Raw genomic sequence first — 13,303 nt, forward strand, 5'->3', positions numbered from 1 at the left:
TGCTTTTATTCTGAAAGCATTGACTACAGACAGTACTCATTTTGGCCCTTAGCAATATATGTCTTTGTTCAAAGTGGTAACAAACAGTTTTGTGTGTACATTTTGCCTCTTCATCTAATTAATAAGTTCCTGGAAGACAAGTGTTCTGTGCTTTTTATATTTCATCAGGATATATGTATAACAAGTACTCAGTAAGATTTATATAAATGGCTGGTCAGGCATTGGTTTTCTTCTAATTCTATTTTAAAATATTTTAAAACCAAAAAGAAACTGATCACACCATGTGTAATCCCAGATTAAAGTTAAGAAGGATGGACTTTCTTGATATCAGAGAAGGAAGGTGTATTTCCTTAGATGAGAAACTAAAGTTAGAGGTAACTTGGAAAAGGAATATCAGCTAGCAGTCTGTGAATGGGATTCTGTTTAGCTCATTTGTGATAGATATGTGAATTATGGTATTATTATTGCCACTTTGGATATGAAATGTATGTCATATTGAGCTACTGGTACTCATTTTTATGAGTAAATGTAAAAATAACAGTTGACATGGATTATGAAACATTTGATTACAGAATTCTAACTGTTCTTGATTTCCTTCTTTTTAAATACCCAGATACCTCTCATCCCTGCACGAATGGGCATTTGAAAGTGCCACTGTCAAAGGTTTGCAAGTATGGAGAACTCATCAATTCTTTCCTCCTTGAATGACGAGTGTAAATTAGACAATTACATTGAACCTCACTACAAGGAATGGTATCGAGTAGCTGTGGACACGCTGATTGAACAGGGGTTAGATGCATACCAAGAATTTCTTGCCAAGGAACGAGTGCCAGACTTTCTAGCCGAGGAAGAAATTAATTATATTTTGAAAAATGTTCAAAAAGTGGCACAAAGCACAGCACATGGTACTGATAATTTCTGCGATGATACCTCATCTTCAGGGACTTACTGGCCTGTTGAGTCTGATGTGGAAGCTCCCAATCTTGACTTGGGCTGGCCGTATGTGATGCCTGGACTCTTAAGGGGGACCCACATTGACCTCCTCTTTCATCCACCAAGAGCACAACTACTTACAATTAAGGAAACCATTCGGAAGATGATAAAAGAAGCAAGAAAGGTAATATTTCTATTTCTAAATGAAAAATTTGAAATGTGGAAAATCACCATAGTATAACAGACATATGTTAATAAAAGAGTCTCTATATGTATAGACCATGCCTGTTTCAGGAAATATATGTATGGATACGTAGGAAGGTTGTACTTCCCATATCTTGTAAATATCTGAGAGAGTGGTGTTGGGTTCCTGCTACAGGTGGAGATTTCCTTCTCTTCGTCACATACATGAGAGAGCTTCACCCATGAAAGCTGAGGTGTATGGACCGGAAAAGAGATGATTTGATGTATTCATAGCCTAAATCACTTACATTTTCCTTAATCTCTGAAAGGAAATATGTGGTTGGCAAATCTGGTGAATTTTTCTTTGTTCTTAACAGGACTGAGCCCTAATTCTTGCTCTGGATATAGTTTATCCTATAAAATAAAGCATAGATTTTCTTATTTATTTCCTAAGTTGTGTGAAAACAGTAAAAAATCAGGCTTGATAATGTAAAATTCTGCAGTAAAGTCCTGAGGTGCTTAGCATTTTAGGGCCTCTGTACTCTCTCTTAAATATTTGTATTGGTTTATAAATCTCAGAAATTCTATTTTAGAACTCAGGTAAAACTGTAGAAATGTTCTTTTAATCAATCTAATAAAGCTTCTTGCGAGTTTTCTATGTACTCACCACCATGATGGGTGTTTTGGAAACTGCAACAAAATTTCCCAGGCTGTTTATTGAGTTTTAAAATGTATGAACAAAAAGTTATGATTGTTAACTATGAAGTGTCTATTTCTTAGTTACGGATACTATACAGTATAGAAATTTAGATCTAAAAGGGGCCTTGGGATGCACACATACACAGCATTGCTTTCTTTCATGTCAACAAGACACAGAGATGCTTGGGAAAGCATGCTTTTATGAAGTACAGACATATTAGACCCTTGAAACCCACAGGGACATGGTAGTTTGGAAGACAGGCAACTAAGAGCCTCCCTTTCACATTAGGAAGACACAGTGTTCCAAGGCTACTGTCAAACTCAGGCTTTGCAAAAGTAAAGTGATTTTTTTTCCCTGGACCTTTTAAGCTCAAATAACCTGACCTTGTAACCATATTAACTCCTTTAGCAGGGTTACATCAAGGAAGCACGAATCTATTCCAGTTGTTAAACATTAGCTATAGAATCAGGTACACGGTAGGTGTCCAAACTTTCACTGAATGAATTGAACTGTCAGTTCAATTCTATGAATTGAACCATGAGGATTTTTAAAACTGGACTATCCTATGCTCTGAGAACAAAGTATACAATTGTATTTTGTGAAACAACAGAAGTCAAGAAAATATATGAGTCCTTGTAAAGGTAAAACAACAAATATCAAGTACGAACATTTGTGAATTTCTGTTTGGGGAGACAATACGTTTTTGAACTACAGTGTTAACTGAAAATTGAAAAATACATCAGTGAAGCTTAATATTTGTTATTATGGTAAACAGTAGTTATGAGTTCATCAACCTGCACCACAGCTAATCTCCTATGGGGCATTGCATTTCTATGGCACAAAATGAAATTCAGGAGCTAGCATGAGTTCTTGGGCTAGCACTCACTGGAAACTGAACATTAGTCATGACCTTCTGATGTATTTTTCTTTCTAATGTGGCAGCTATTTATTTAGTGAGCCACTAAAAGTAATATCCTCTGCCTGGTCATCGTCTGCTTAGAATTCCTACTTGAATTAGCAAGCTGAGGAACTCAAAGTCCAAACTGTAAAACAATAATGTAATGCTTTGCTTCTCTTTCACCAAATCTAAGTGGCATAAAATAAGAAAGAATTCTACCTTTATACACACCCAAGGTATGTATATTACCTTGTATATACATATCCAAGCTGAATTCAAAGAAAGAATTATTTGAACTTTATAAGTTGAGTATATTGAAACTGAATATAAATCATAATAGATTACTTAGTGGTTTTCTTTCCCTTTTTTTTTTCCAAAAGCATTGGAGAATGTGTTTGTTTCTAACCAGATGCAATAAATATTGAGGTTAAATGGGCTATAAATGCATGGGATGTATATTTTGTGAATATTTTGGAAATTTCTTCATATGTCACTATGTTAATTTAAAGATTTTTGAAGGATCCAGTACTCCAGAGAAGAAAAAGTTATTGACCACATTTTTACAAAATTTTAGACTATTTAGCCCATAACTGAACTAGGTCCTGTGAAAAATGTTAAAATAAGAAGAGGAAATATTATTATGAAATACCAGCTTGTTGGAACACGTTGCCTTTTAAATATTCTGCCTGCTTTTCATGACTATCATTTATTCAGCTGGTAAGTTAGGCTCTTGTAAACCTTCAGAATCAAGCCTGTTAGTTATTATGATAAACTTCTTGTTTCTGAACTATTTTCAGAGGACAAATTCTCTTTATTGGTAACTCTCAATGAATTGTCATGACAGGATGAAATGTATGAAGAGGATGATCTTTTTTTTTTCATAAAGTACTTGAATAATGTTTATTTTAGTGAATAGAATAAAGGTTTTTGTCTCTGTGAAATTCTTTTGTTAATCAACATTATGAAACTCTATAGAGCTATGAGGCCGTAACAAGTAGAGCTAGGAACCAGCAAAGCAGAATCCAGGAAACGATCTCAGAGAAGAACTTAAATTCGTTTTCACTGCTCTGTTACAATTAAGATAAGGTGCTTATGAAAATAAATGTCATAAAATGGAAAAAAAGAATCTTAAAATAATAAGAAGCCAAAAGCAGTTTTCTTAGAGGTCTAAACATTTGAAGTCTGATCATAACCACTGAAAATATTTTGTTTTTGAATTCATTAATTTATATGCATTTGTTTTATTATCTCTGAATCATTCTGCTTTTATAAGCAGAATATAATCTTTATAGTATTTCAAAAATCCATAGATTTGTTTGTATTTGTTCATTTCATTTTTGCCAATTGTCACTTACAGGTTATTCAGAGAAATGTTTTTTCTTCTTTTGTTTCCTTTTTCTTTTTCTTTTTCTTTTTTTTTTTTTTCTTTTGTATATTTGCTTATTTGGCTATTTGAGAATTTTCCTTTGGGAAAATCAAATTACAGGTAATACCTTGTGCCCTAAAATGGTCTTATTTTTATTTACTGGCTCTTTCCTAACCTCCTTCTATTTTTCACTATGTAGTTGACATAATTAAATTTGGTTCAACTTTATAAAGTCTGATAGCGTCTAGCAAGACTTTTCCCAGGTAATTACCTGTCTCTCAAGAGGTGTTCCCAAGATGATATATGAATTTATTCCTAATTACTGCGACTACCTCTTATGAAAATGTCCCCTCTAATTACTTTAAAAAGTCATCTTTCATTAAAGTCATTTTTCTTCTGTCCACTCAGTGATAAATATCCCTAAAGCAATCATTTCTGATAATCTTGAATATGTAAATGTTTAACCAGAATGCTGTTGGCCTCTCTGTTTCCTAATTCTAGGCTAGCATCTTCCATGAGATGTGACTCTTACTCTTGTGAAATATGGAGTCGAGAAGATACATAAGCAAAAGTCTAGTGAGAATTAGGGCGGAAGTGATTCCTTAGGTGCTCTGTCCTGCATCTCCTGAGTTCAGGTCTTGGTTGCTCCCCGAGTCACTGTTCCTAGGCGTGTCTGTTATGGCCTCAGAATTCTTAGTAATACAGAGAAACATTCACTACCAGGTGACCCATTGCCACAAAAGGGAAGTTGGACTAATGATGGGGGCTTCTCCTGGGATTTGATGGGTGTTATAAAAGTAGCACTGGGCTAGAGGCTTGATAGCTAACTAGTTATGGATTGAACAAGTCATTGTACACCACAGGTATTGTCACTTGTTTAATGAAAGACATGAAGCAAAGCATTTTAGGGTTTTTTAAATCGAATGTTCTTATCCAAATCTCTAATAGCGCTTACCACCTCAAGATTATTTCAATATGTTATACTGAATTAGTTCATTATATGAATAATATTTATTGTGTCATAGTATGTCACTTTCATCACTATTACTTTGCAGCCATATCCTGCCCAGCTAAGCAATATTTATGTGTTTGTCAGTGCCCTTATTAGACTAGGGTTATCTCTCTCCTGATATTCCCAATTTTTATTAAGAATTTCCTCTCTGCACCCTCCCTATTCCAACACTTACTGTGAATATTTCTTTGTTTAAATTTGAGTCAAAATTAGTTTCTTCCAAAAAATAGCTTTTGCTTAGTAAGATTTAATGACATTAGTATCCTGTGACATTAATTTGAACAGCTTTTCTTTGAATAAAATGCATTATATGTGTGTGTGAGTGTGTGTCTGTGAGAGAGAGAGAAAGAGACAGAGAAAGAGAGTGAGAGATCTTGTTAAAAATCTTTTTAAAATTGTACTGACTTTACCATGTTAACTCTCACTGTGTCTGCATGGGAATACTCTCTCTATGCCAAACTCCTGGGTCTCTACTCCTATCCTCCACTACTAACAATAACCCTGATGATTTTAACACAGTTACTTAAGGGAGAGGAAAGAGGAAATAAGATGCTCTTTACCCTTATTGCAAAATAGAGTTTTGAGTTTCCTTGATTGACTTGATGACTTTCACAGGCAGGAAGCTGCAGCCTCTTTTAATTGCCAATTTCAAATAATGCTCTTTTTCAAAGAGACTTCATGGAATGACATGAAGGCTCTGAATCTCAGGGTCAGTTAGGGCTGGGTTGAGTCCCAACTCAAACAGCTGTTTGCACTAGACATTATACTACAAACTCTCTGAGCTTTAGTTTTCTCATCTGTAAAACGGAGATGCTAATACTCCATAGGATCTTTGCGAGAGTGGAATGAATCGGCTGACATATCTACCATGACACCTCCACATGTTTAATACCCTGCATGTGGTGTTGAGATGATGGCGACCCCTTCTTCTCCTCCTTCTACTTTTCCTCTTACTACATTACTCCAGACCTTTATTTTGTCAAAAAATCCATCAGCCTGTATTTTTAAAATTAATTTTTATTGGAGTGTAGTTGCTTTACAATGTTGTGTTAGTTTCTACTGTACAGCAAAATAAATCAGCTATACATATACATATATCCACTCTTTTTTGGATTTCCATCCGATTTAGGTCACTACAGTGTATTAAGTAGAGTTCCCTGTGCTATGCAGTATGTTCTCATTAGTTGTCTATTTTATCCATAGTATCAATAGCATATATGTGTCAATCCCAATCTCCCAATTCCTCCCACACCCCCCCCTTCCCCCTTGGTATCCATACATGTGTTCTCTATGTGTGTCTCTATTTCTGCTTTACAAATAAGATCATCTATACCATTTTTCTAGATTCCACATACATACATTAATATACGGTATTTGTTTTATCAGCCTGTACTTTTGCATCACTGTGATTTGGCATTTCTTCTTTAAAAGTGAGAGCAACGAATGACCAAGTCCAGTATCTAACAAGACAGCATCTTACCAGGAATGCCAGCCATAGTTATTAGCTGTTGGTGAAATGACTCAAACCCATTTCTGAAGTATTGTGGTGATTATGTACACTATATTAGCGATCTACATAGCATTTTCCCAGTATTATTGCTTAGAAAGTTCAAAATGGGAAAATTTTGATTCAACATAAATATGTATATTTGAAAATAAGACCCACTGTGAAGACAACTTAGATGTATGAATTTTATACTCAGGATGTGCAAAAAAGGCATCTCTTTTTTTTTTTTTTAACATCTTTATTGGAGTATAATTGCTTTACAATGGTGTGCCAGTTTCTGCTTCATAACAAAGTGAATCAGTCATACATATACATACGTTCCCACATCTCCTCCCTCCTGCGTCTCCCCCCCTCCCACCCTCCCCATCCCACCCCTCCAGGCGGTCACAAAGCACCGAGCTGATCTCCCTGTGCTATGCGGCTGCTTCCCACTAGCTATCTATTTTACGTTTGGTAGTGTATATATGTCCATGCCACTCTCTCACCCTGTCACATCTTACTGCTCCCCCTCCCCATATCCTCAAGTCCATTCTCTAGTAGGTCTGTGTCTTTATTCCCATCTTGCCACTAGGTTCTTCATGACCTTTTTTTTTTTTCCCCTTAGATTCCATATATATGTGTTAGCATACTGTATTTGTTTTTCTCTTTCTGACTTAATTCACTCTGTATACAATGGAATATTACTCAGCCATAAAAAAGAAATGAAATGGAGGTATTTGTAGTGAGGTGGATGGAGTTAGAGTCTGTCATACAGAGTGAGGCATCTCTTTTATGGACAGCTATTCAGAGTTGAAGAAAAAATTCTAAACCATGCTTTCTTACAAAAAGATCCAAAGATCTGAAAAGGTACAGAGTTCTGGTGAAAAGCTAAGGTGGAGGTAGGGGAACATTCTGTAGACCAAGAGGAAAAAAGGTAGTCATTCCATTTTCATCTTGAATTTTAAAAGTGATAATTTTATTAGATTTTTAAATAAAGACATTATACAAGGGTTCCATATTTATAAAAAAGAAGAGCAAGTTTTTGTAAGTTTTTAAAGTTCATATTTATTAAAGACCTGCCATTTAGGGTCAAAAGTTGGTTTAAGTAACTCTGAGTTTATGAACTATTATTACTTACTAAATATTCTGATGTAATTCAAGAAGTAATATTAGGTATATTATTTAAGGTCTACCATAATTAGTCTTAGATTAAAAAACTTTGCTTTCCTGATAGAGGGGCTGTTTTTCTGCTCTGTGGAAGCAAAAAATCTGGTGTATGAAAAAATTTTAAAAAATGTTATATAAGACCTCCAACTTGGTTTGTATACTAAAGTCATGTGTGATTTATGAGTTTCAGATGTTTTACCAGGCTATGTCTTATCAGGTAAAGTCTAAAATCACCCATGATTTTCATTTTTAACCGATTTTTGTTTGAAAGTGGCAATTTGGGAAAGAGTTTACTTTTTAAAAGAAAACTTAGAATTATTTAGAGGGGCCAATAAACTTACCAGAAACTCTGCCTTGGTGATATTAACCTATACCTCTGTTAATAGTTGGAAAGAAACAATTTAAAATTTGAATTATTTCAGAGTGTGCATGATTTATCTGATTAAGGGAAATGTTTTTATGACCATTTTCTTTTCTCAGTTTTTACCCTTTTGTACTCTTTAATTCTTTTTCTTTTCTTTTTCCAAAATAAGCTGTGAGAAGCAATTCCTATAGGGACTGCATGTGGTGTGTACAATCTTTCTCTTGAACTTTGAGAGAGCCTGTTATTGACCATGGGACAAAATTTAGTTCCTTGTATTCTGGGGTCTCTGAAGTAGACAGTTTATTTTTTATGATAATTTGTTTACTCATTTTCCTTCCTGTGATAGGATTAAAATTTTAAAAAAACACTTATTTATTTACTGAAGTGTGTAATATTTTTCTGATAATACACCTTTAGTAGTTTGTTGGAATGGCAAAGCTAATCATAAAACATGATCGTAAAACATTCAGTTTTCCTAATGTCTAAATAATACTTAAAGTTCATAGGGATAGAATTTAGCAATTTTGCAAACTCAGATGCCTTTAGGGGTAAACCAGAAAAATAACCCTGCACAGGAGAACGGGGCAAGTAGTATTCCAATAGGAAGCCGAAGGAACGTGGATGAAGAGAACTCTGTAGGCATCTTTGTTTAAAATGTTATACATAAAATGTAGTTTGCAGCTGAATGGGATGATAAGCTTAGGACCTCAGGTACACATTGAAGCATCTTATCAAATGTTAACTTCCATGAGAATAAAGGGATATAACTTCCTTTAGCTTATCTGTCCTCCTAATGAGATATGAAATGTAATGGGGGGTTGTTATGGGGACCCTTTTGAGATGAGGGTGGCTCTCACACCAGACTGACGTTTGTATTTCAAGGATTCTGCCTATTCTCCTGTAGTTGCCACAGATTCATCATGTGACATATACTTGTATATCAATCATTCATGTCTTTTAACTAGTCGCTCTTCAAATTATCTTGAAAAACGTTGCTTTTATTATCAGGACTGGAACTAGCATCTGATTTTGAGTAAAAGGTTTATCTTATGTAATCTAGTAACAGGAACACATAATTTATTGAGCACTTATGTGTCATGTACTGGTCAGCATTTTACATGCAGTACTTTAAACTGACCTTCATACCCCCCTGTGAAATAGGTACTTTTATTATCCATATTTTACTGATGAATAATCTGCTTTCTTGTGATAGGTATGACTAAGTCAGTGGTAATGATCTAAAAGGGTCATAACTGGAAACTATTAATGGCTGCATATTCCCAAGTGGAGGTTTTAGAAGACCTGGTTGAGAGGGTCTGGGATGGAGACCAGTTGGTGGGGATGTGGAAGCACTGGTTTCTAAATGGACCAAGTACAAAGCCATTGTGGGGTTACTATTAGAGATCAGAAGTGACCTACTGGAAATGACAGAAGGTTATGATATATAGATGAGGTGTAGCACCTAGAATGCAGACTAAATCAGGATGCACTGAAAAGAAACGGGTTCTCTGAGTTTCAAATAAAGGAGACATTCAAAGAAGTAAGAGAAGGGCAGTCAATGAGGTTGTCCTCTGGCCTCTTCTGGGTTCAACTATGACTGGGTCAGCCAACCTTTGGCCAGTCTTAACAGGTGACAAGTATGGCAAGCTACTTGCTCATTCATTCAGCAAATATTTATTTAATGTCTGCTGCATGTCAAGTAGAGTTCTAAATTCTGAGGATACATAAGAGAATAAAGTACCAAAGAAACCCTATCTTTGAATGGAGCTTACTGACAAATAGGGAGATTTAGATTTTAATAAGCATAATAAATGAGGAGTGCTATGGAGAAAAACAAAACACAAATATGGCTGGGTAAGGAGGGCTGATTGAGAGCGGTGGCAGGGGTTAGTTTGCGATTTTAAATTGGGTGTTCAGAAGAGGCCTCATCAAGAAAGTGACATTGGAGTCAAGATTTGAGGAAAGAAGGAATGAGCCTTGCATCTCTTTGAGGGCAGAGCAGACTAGACATAGGGTAAGCTTTAGGGCAGGGACATGCCTTCTTGTTTGTTAGAGGAACAGTATGGATGCCAGTTCCTGGACCCAAGAAAGCAAAGGGGAGATGAGTTAGGTGAGTTCAAAGAGGTATCATGGAGGTCCTCATGGACCATTACAAAGACCTTGGCTTATGTTCCATGTAAAATGGGGAGCCACTGGAGAATTTTGGGCAAAAGAGAGACATGATCAATTTGAAATATGCTTTATTTTAAAAGGACACATCTGGCTGCAGTATTGAAAATTGACTATAGGGGCTCAAGAATAAGCATAGCAGAGGCTATTACAATAATTCAAATGTGAGATGATATTGTCTTAGATTACCAGGATGGTAGCAGTGCTGGTCAGATTTTGGATATATTTTGAAGGCAGTAAAATGTGGGGTATAAAATAAGTTGAAGAATATAAGATGACCCCCAAATTTTTGGCCTGAGCAACTGGTATTATGGCATTGTCCTTTGAAGTTGGCCTCAGAGTCATGAAAAAGTTGCAATCAGGAAGCAGGCAGAGACCAAGGCACAGAGGCTTTTAAGTTATCATTTTCACCAGAGCCCTGAGATAGTTGACTGGTGACGGCAGCTACCAAGAGCAACATATGTGTCTAAATAGAGATTAAGGTTCAGATTAGAATCTACATCCAGAGCGGCTGGACTTGGAAATATTTCTGGTCCTGAGCTCATTGGTGAGGGACGGCCTAGAAAGTACCTGGATAAGACTCAGATACAACGAAGTAGGTAAAAAAAAAGTGTGAGATAAGAAGACTGGCTGGATGATGACCCAGGACCTGATAAGGCAGGAGGTTATATAACCTGCTGAGAAACAGAGCCTCCCAAATGCAAGTGTTAAGCAACCCCATGTGCTGATCAGGTGAGGGGAAAAACAAGAACTGGGAGGGTGCCTTTGGGACCTCACTTTCTTCAGAGGTCACCTTGGGGCATACATGTTGAGGAGTAGAAGTACCGTGGAGAGCTTGATATTTTAGACAACAGGGAATGTGGGGAGAGTACAGTGGGGCTGGAAAAAAAGGAAGGCGGTGGGGGGTGTGTGTTGAGATCAAATTGTGAAGGTCCTTCAGTCTGGCTTTGTGGATATGGACAGTGGGAGGTCATGAAATGTTTCTGAGTAATACCATTACATCCAATCTTGGACATATTAACATTTTGTTGGTTAGTTAAAACGTAGAGGGAAATATAAAACAGTTTGTAGCATATGTTGGGATAATGCTCACCAACAGGCTGATAATGGCCTGGAGCTGACAATGTCTTCTTGAAATGAGAATATACCTTCAATTTCCTGAAGGAATAGAAAACTATAGCTACTTAATTCTGTGTCCTAAAGAAGGTGATTTGGGGGGGGGCCCTTAAAGCTATTTTAAAATGTCTTAATATTTTAAGTCAATAAAATTTATTTCTGTATAAAAAGTTTCAACTACATACTATACTATATATAGTTTATATGACCTTATTAAATCCCTGCTATGTTCAAGACACTCTGTTAGGTCATACAAGTAGAAAAAGAAACACTTCAAGTGGTTTAGAGTCTGATATTTGGGGGATGTGCTAAAAGATTTGTGGGAGATCTATAGATAAGAGGTTGAGGGTGTATGGACATTATGTGAGTGACCTATGTATTACAAAGTGTCTGGATTTTTTCCCCACCTTTTTACTCTATGTATCAGAGTGTTATAGAGATATTTCCTGAAGTTTCAAAGTAGAAAAGTTTTGATGTAGTTGAAATGCCGTCAAAATATTTGCTGGCAGAGACAGATTACTAGTTCAATGATTGCATAGAATAAAGGTTTATTATTTCTTATTATCAAAGTATACCTATTCCTTATAGAAAATATGGGGGAAAATAAACTTTAGAAAATTTCTTCCCGCTAAGATATAAATAGATGGATAGAGAAGTACATGTGCACACAACTGTGTGTGTGTGTGTGTGTGTGTGTGATCTCTGAGCACCCAATATTTGATCGCTGAAATAGAATGTTTGCATGTAATATAGTTGAGATCATATTTGAAATTATGTATAACAATTTGCCTCCTGCTTTTTCCACTTAGGATTTTTCCCATAATAAAATACTTGATTTCCTGTGCTGATAAGCAAAGGCATATAGAACAGGGGCAGTGGAGGCTGCTTGGGTACAGGTAATAAGGAAGTTCATTGTCTCTTGGGAATTTGAAAACAACAATAAGTCTGACTAAAAGGCAGTCTGCTTTTTTATGACACCGTGTGCTGGCGGTTGTAAAGATTATCAAGGATAATGTGCTCTTTCTTACCAGGGCAGCCTCTGCTGCAGGCAGGGCGGATCCATGCTACCTGGACCTGTACCTACCCTCCTCCCACCCCTCGGCACACCAGTGCTGATATGATGAGCACCTCCCAGTAATATTCCTTTAGAAAGCCTTTAGAATTTAGAAATGAAGAAAGCCTCATAACTATTTTTGCATAATTATTAGCTACTCAATAATTAATCTCGAAGCTTTAAAAGCAGAAAAATCAGTAAGTGTACATTTTCTTTCCTTTGGTCTGTATTAATGTCTTATTAATCATCACCTATCAATTTTCCCCCTAAGAAGCCAAACAAATATTTTAAACAAGTAAATAAATGTGAAAATGCAAAAACATTGCCATTTGGCTAAATATCAATCCAATATGTGCTACTGGAAAATCCATAATCATGGGAAAAAATCAGTATCTGAGTCACAGTACATAGTCATACTCAAGCCTGCTGAAATTTGGGAGCAGTTACTTAAAAAAAGAAAAGAATCTCGGGTTAGTGACCATGTGGTCTTTTTACTAATGAGCAGTTGGAAATTGAGAAAGTCCAAAAGTGCAAAGTCACCCAGCTGATGAGTAACTCTCAGTACAGATCATATTCAGGGGTCTTCCATTCCCAGACTCATATCACGTTGCTTCTCTACTGGGAAGGAGAACTAAATTTGTTCATGACATTAATACTATCTAGCATTTATTGGCTGGTATGTGCTAGGCAGTGTGCTAAGCTCTTTATATGTATTAATATTTATATTCACAACAGCTCTCTCAGGTAGGCACCTCTGTTGCCTCCTTTCATTGGTGAAGAACAAAGAGGTTAAATAATTTATACTAGGATGTGAAGTAGGCATTGCTGGTACTTGAGCCCAAACAGAGCACCTGA

The 13,303-nt window shown here is 36.1% G+C and overlaps 1 protein-coding gene across 2 annotated transcripts in view; it reads left to right on the top strand.

Moving 5' to 3' along the window:
- FAM83B (family with sequence similarity 83 member B) overlaps positions 1 to 13,303 on the top strand; it is an 81,729-nt gene that overhangs the window by 17,742 nt on the left and 50,684 nt on the right. For both annotated transcript variants that reach the window (XM_036870797.1, XM_036870798.1), the window contains one exon: positions 614 to 1,117. In XM_036870797.1, coding sequence (XP_036726692.1) covers positions 674 to 1,117 — 444 coding nt within the window. In that variant the 5' untranslated portion in view covers positions 614 to 673. The remainder of the gene's footprint in view (positions 1 to 613; positions 1,118 to 13,303) is intronic.

The sequence above is a fragment of the Balaenoptera musculus genome, chromosome 11, assembly GCF_009873245.2.
Source record: "Balaenoptera musculus isolate JJ_BM4_2016_0621 chromosome 11, mBalMus1.pri.v3, whole genome shotgun sequence".
In the NCBI taxonomy this organism is placed as follows: domain Eukaryota; kingdom Metazoa; phylum Chordata; class Mammalia; order Artiodactyla; family Balaenopteridae; genus Balaenoptera; species Balaenoptera musculus.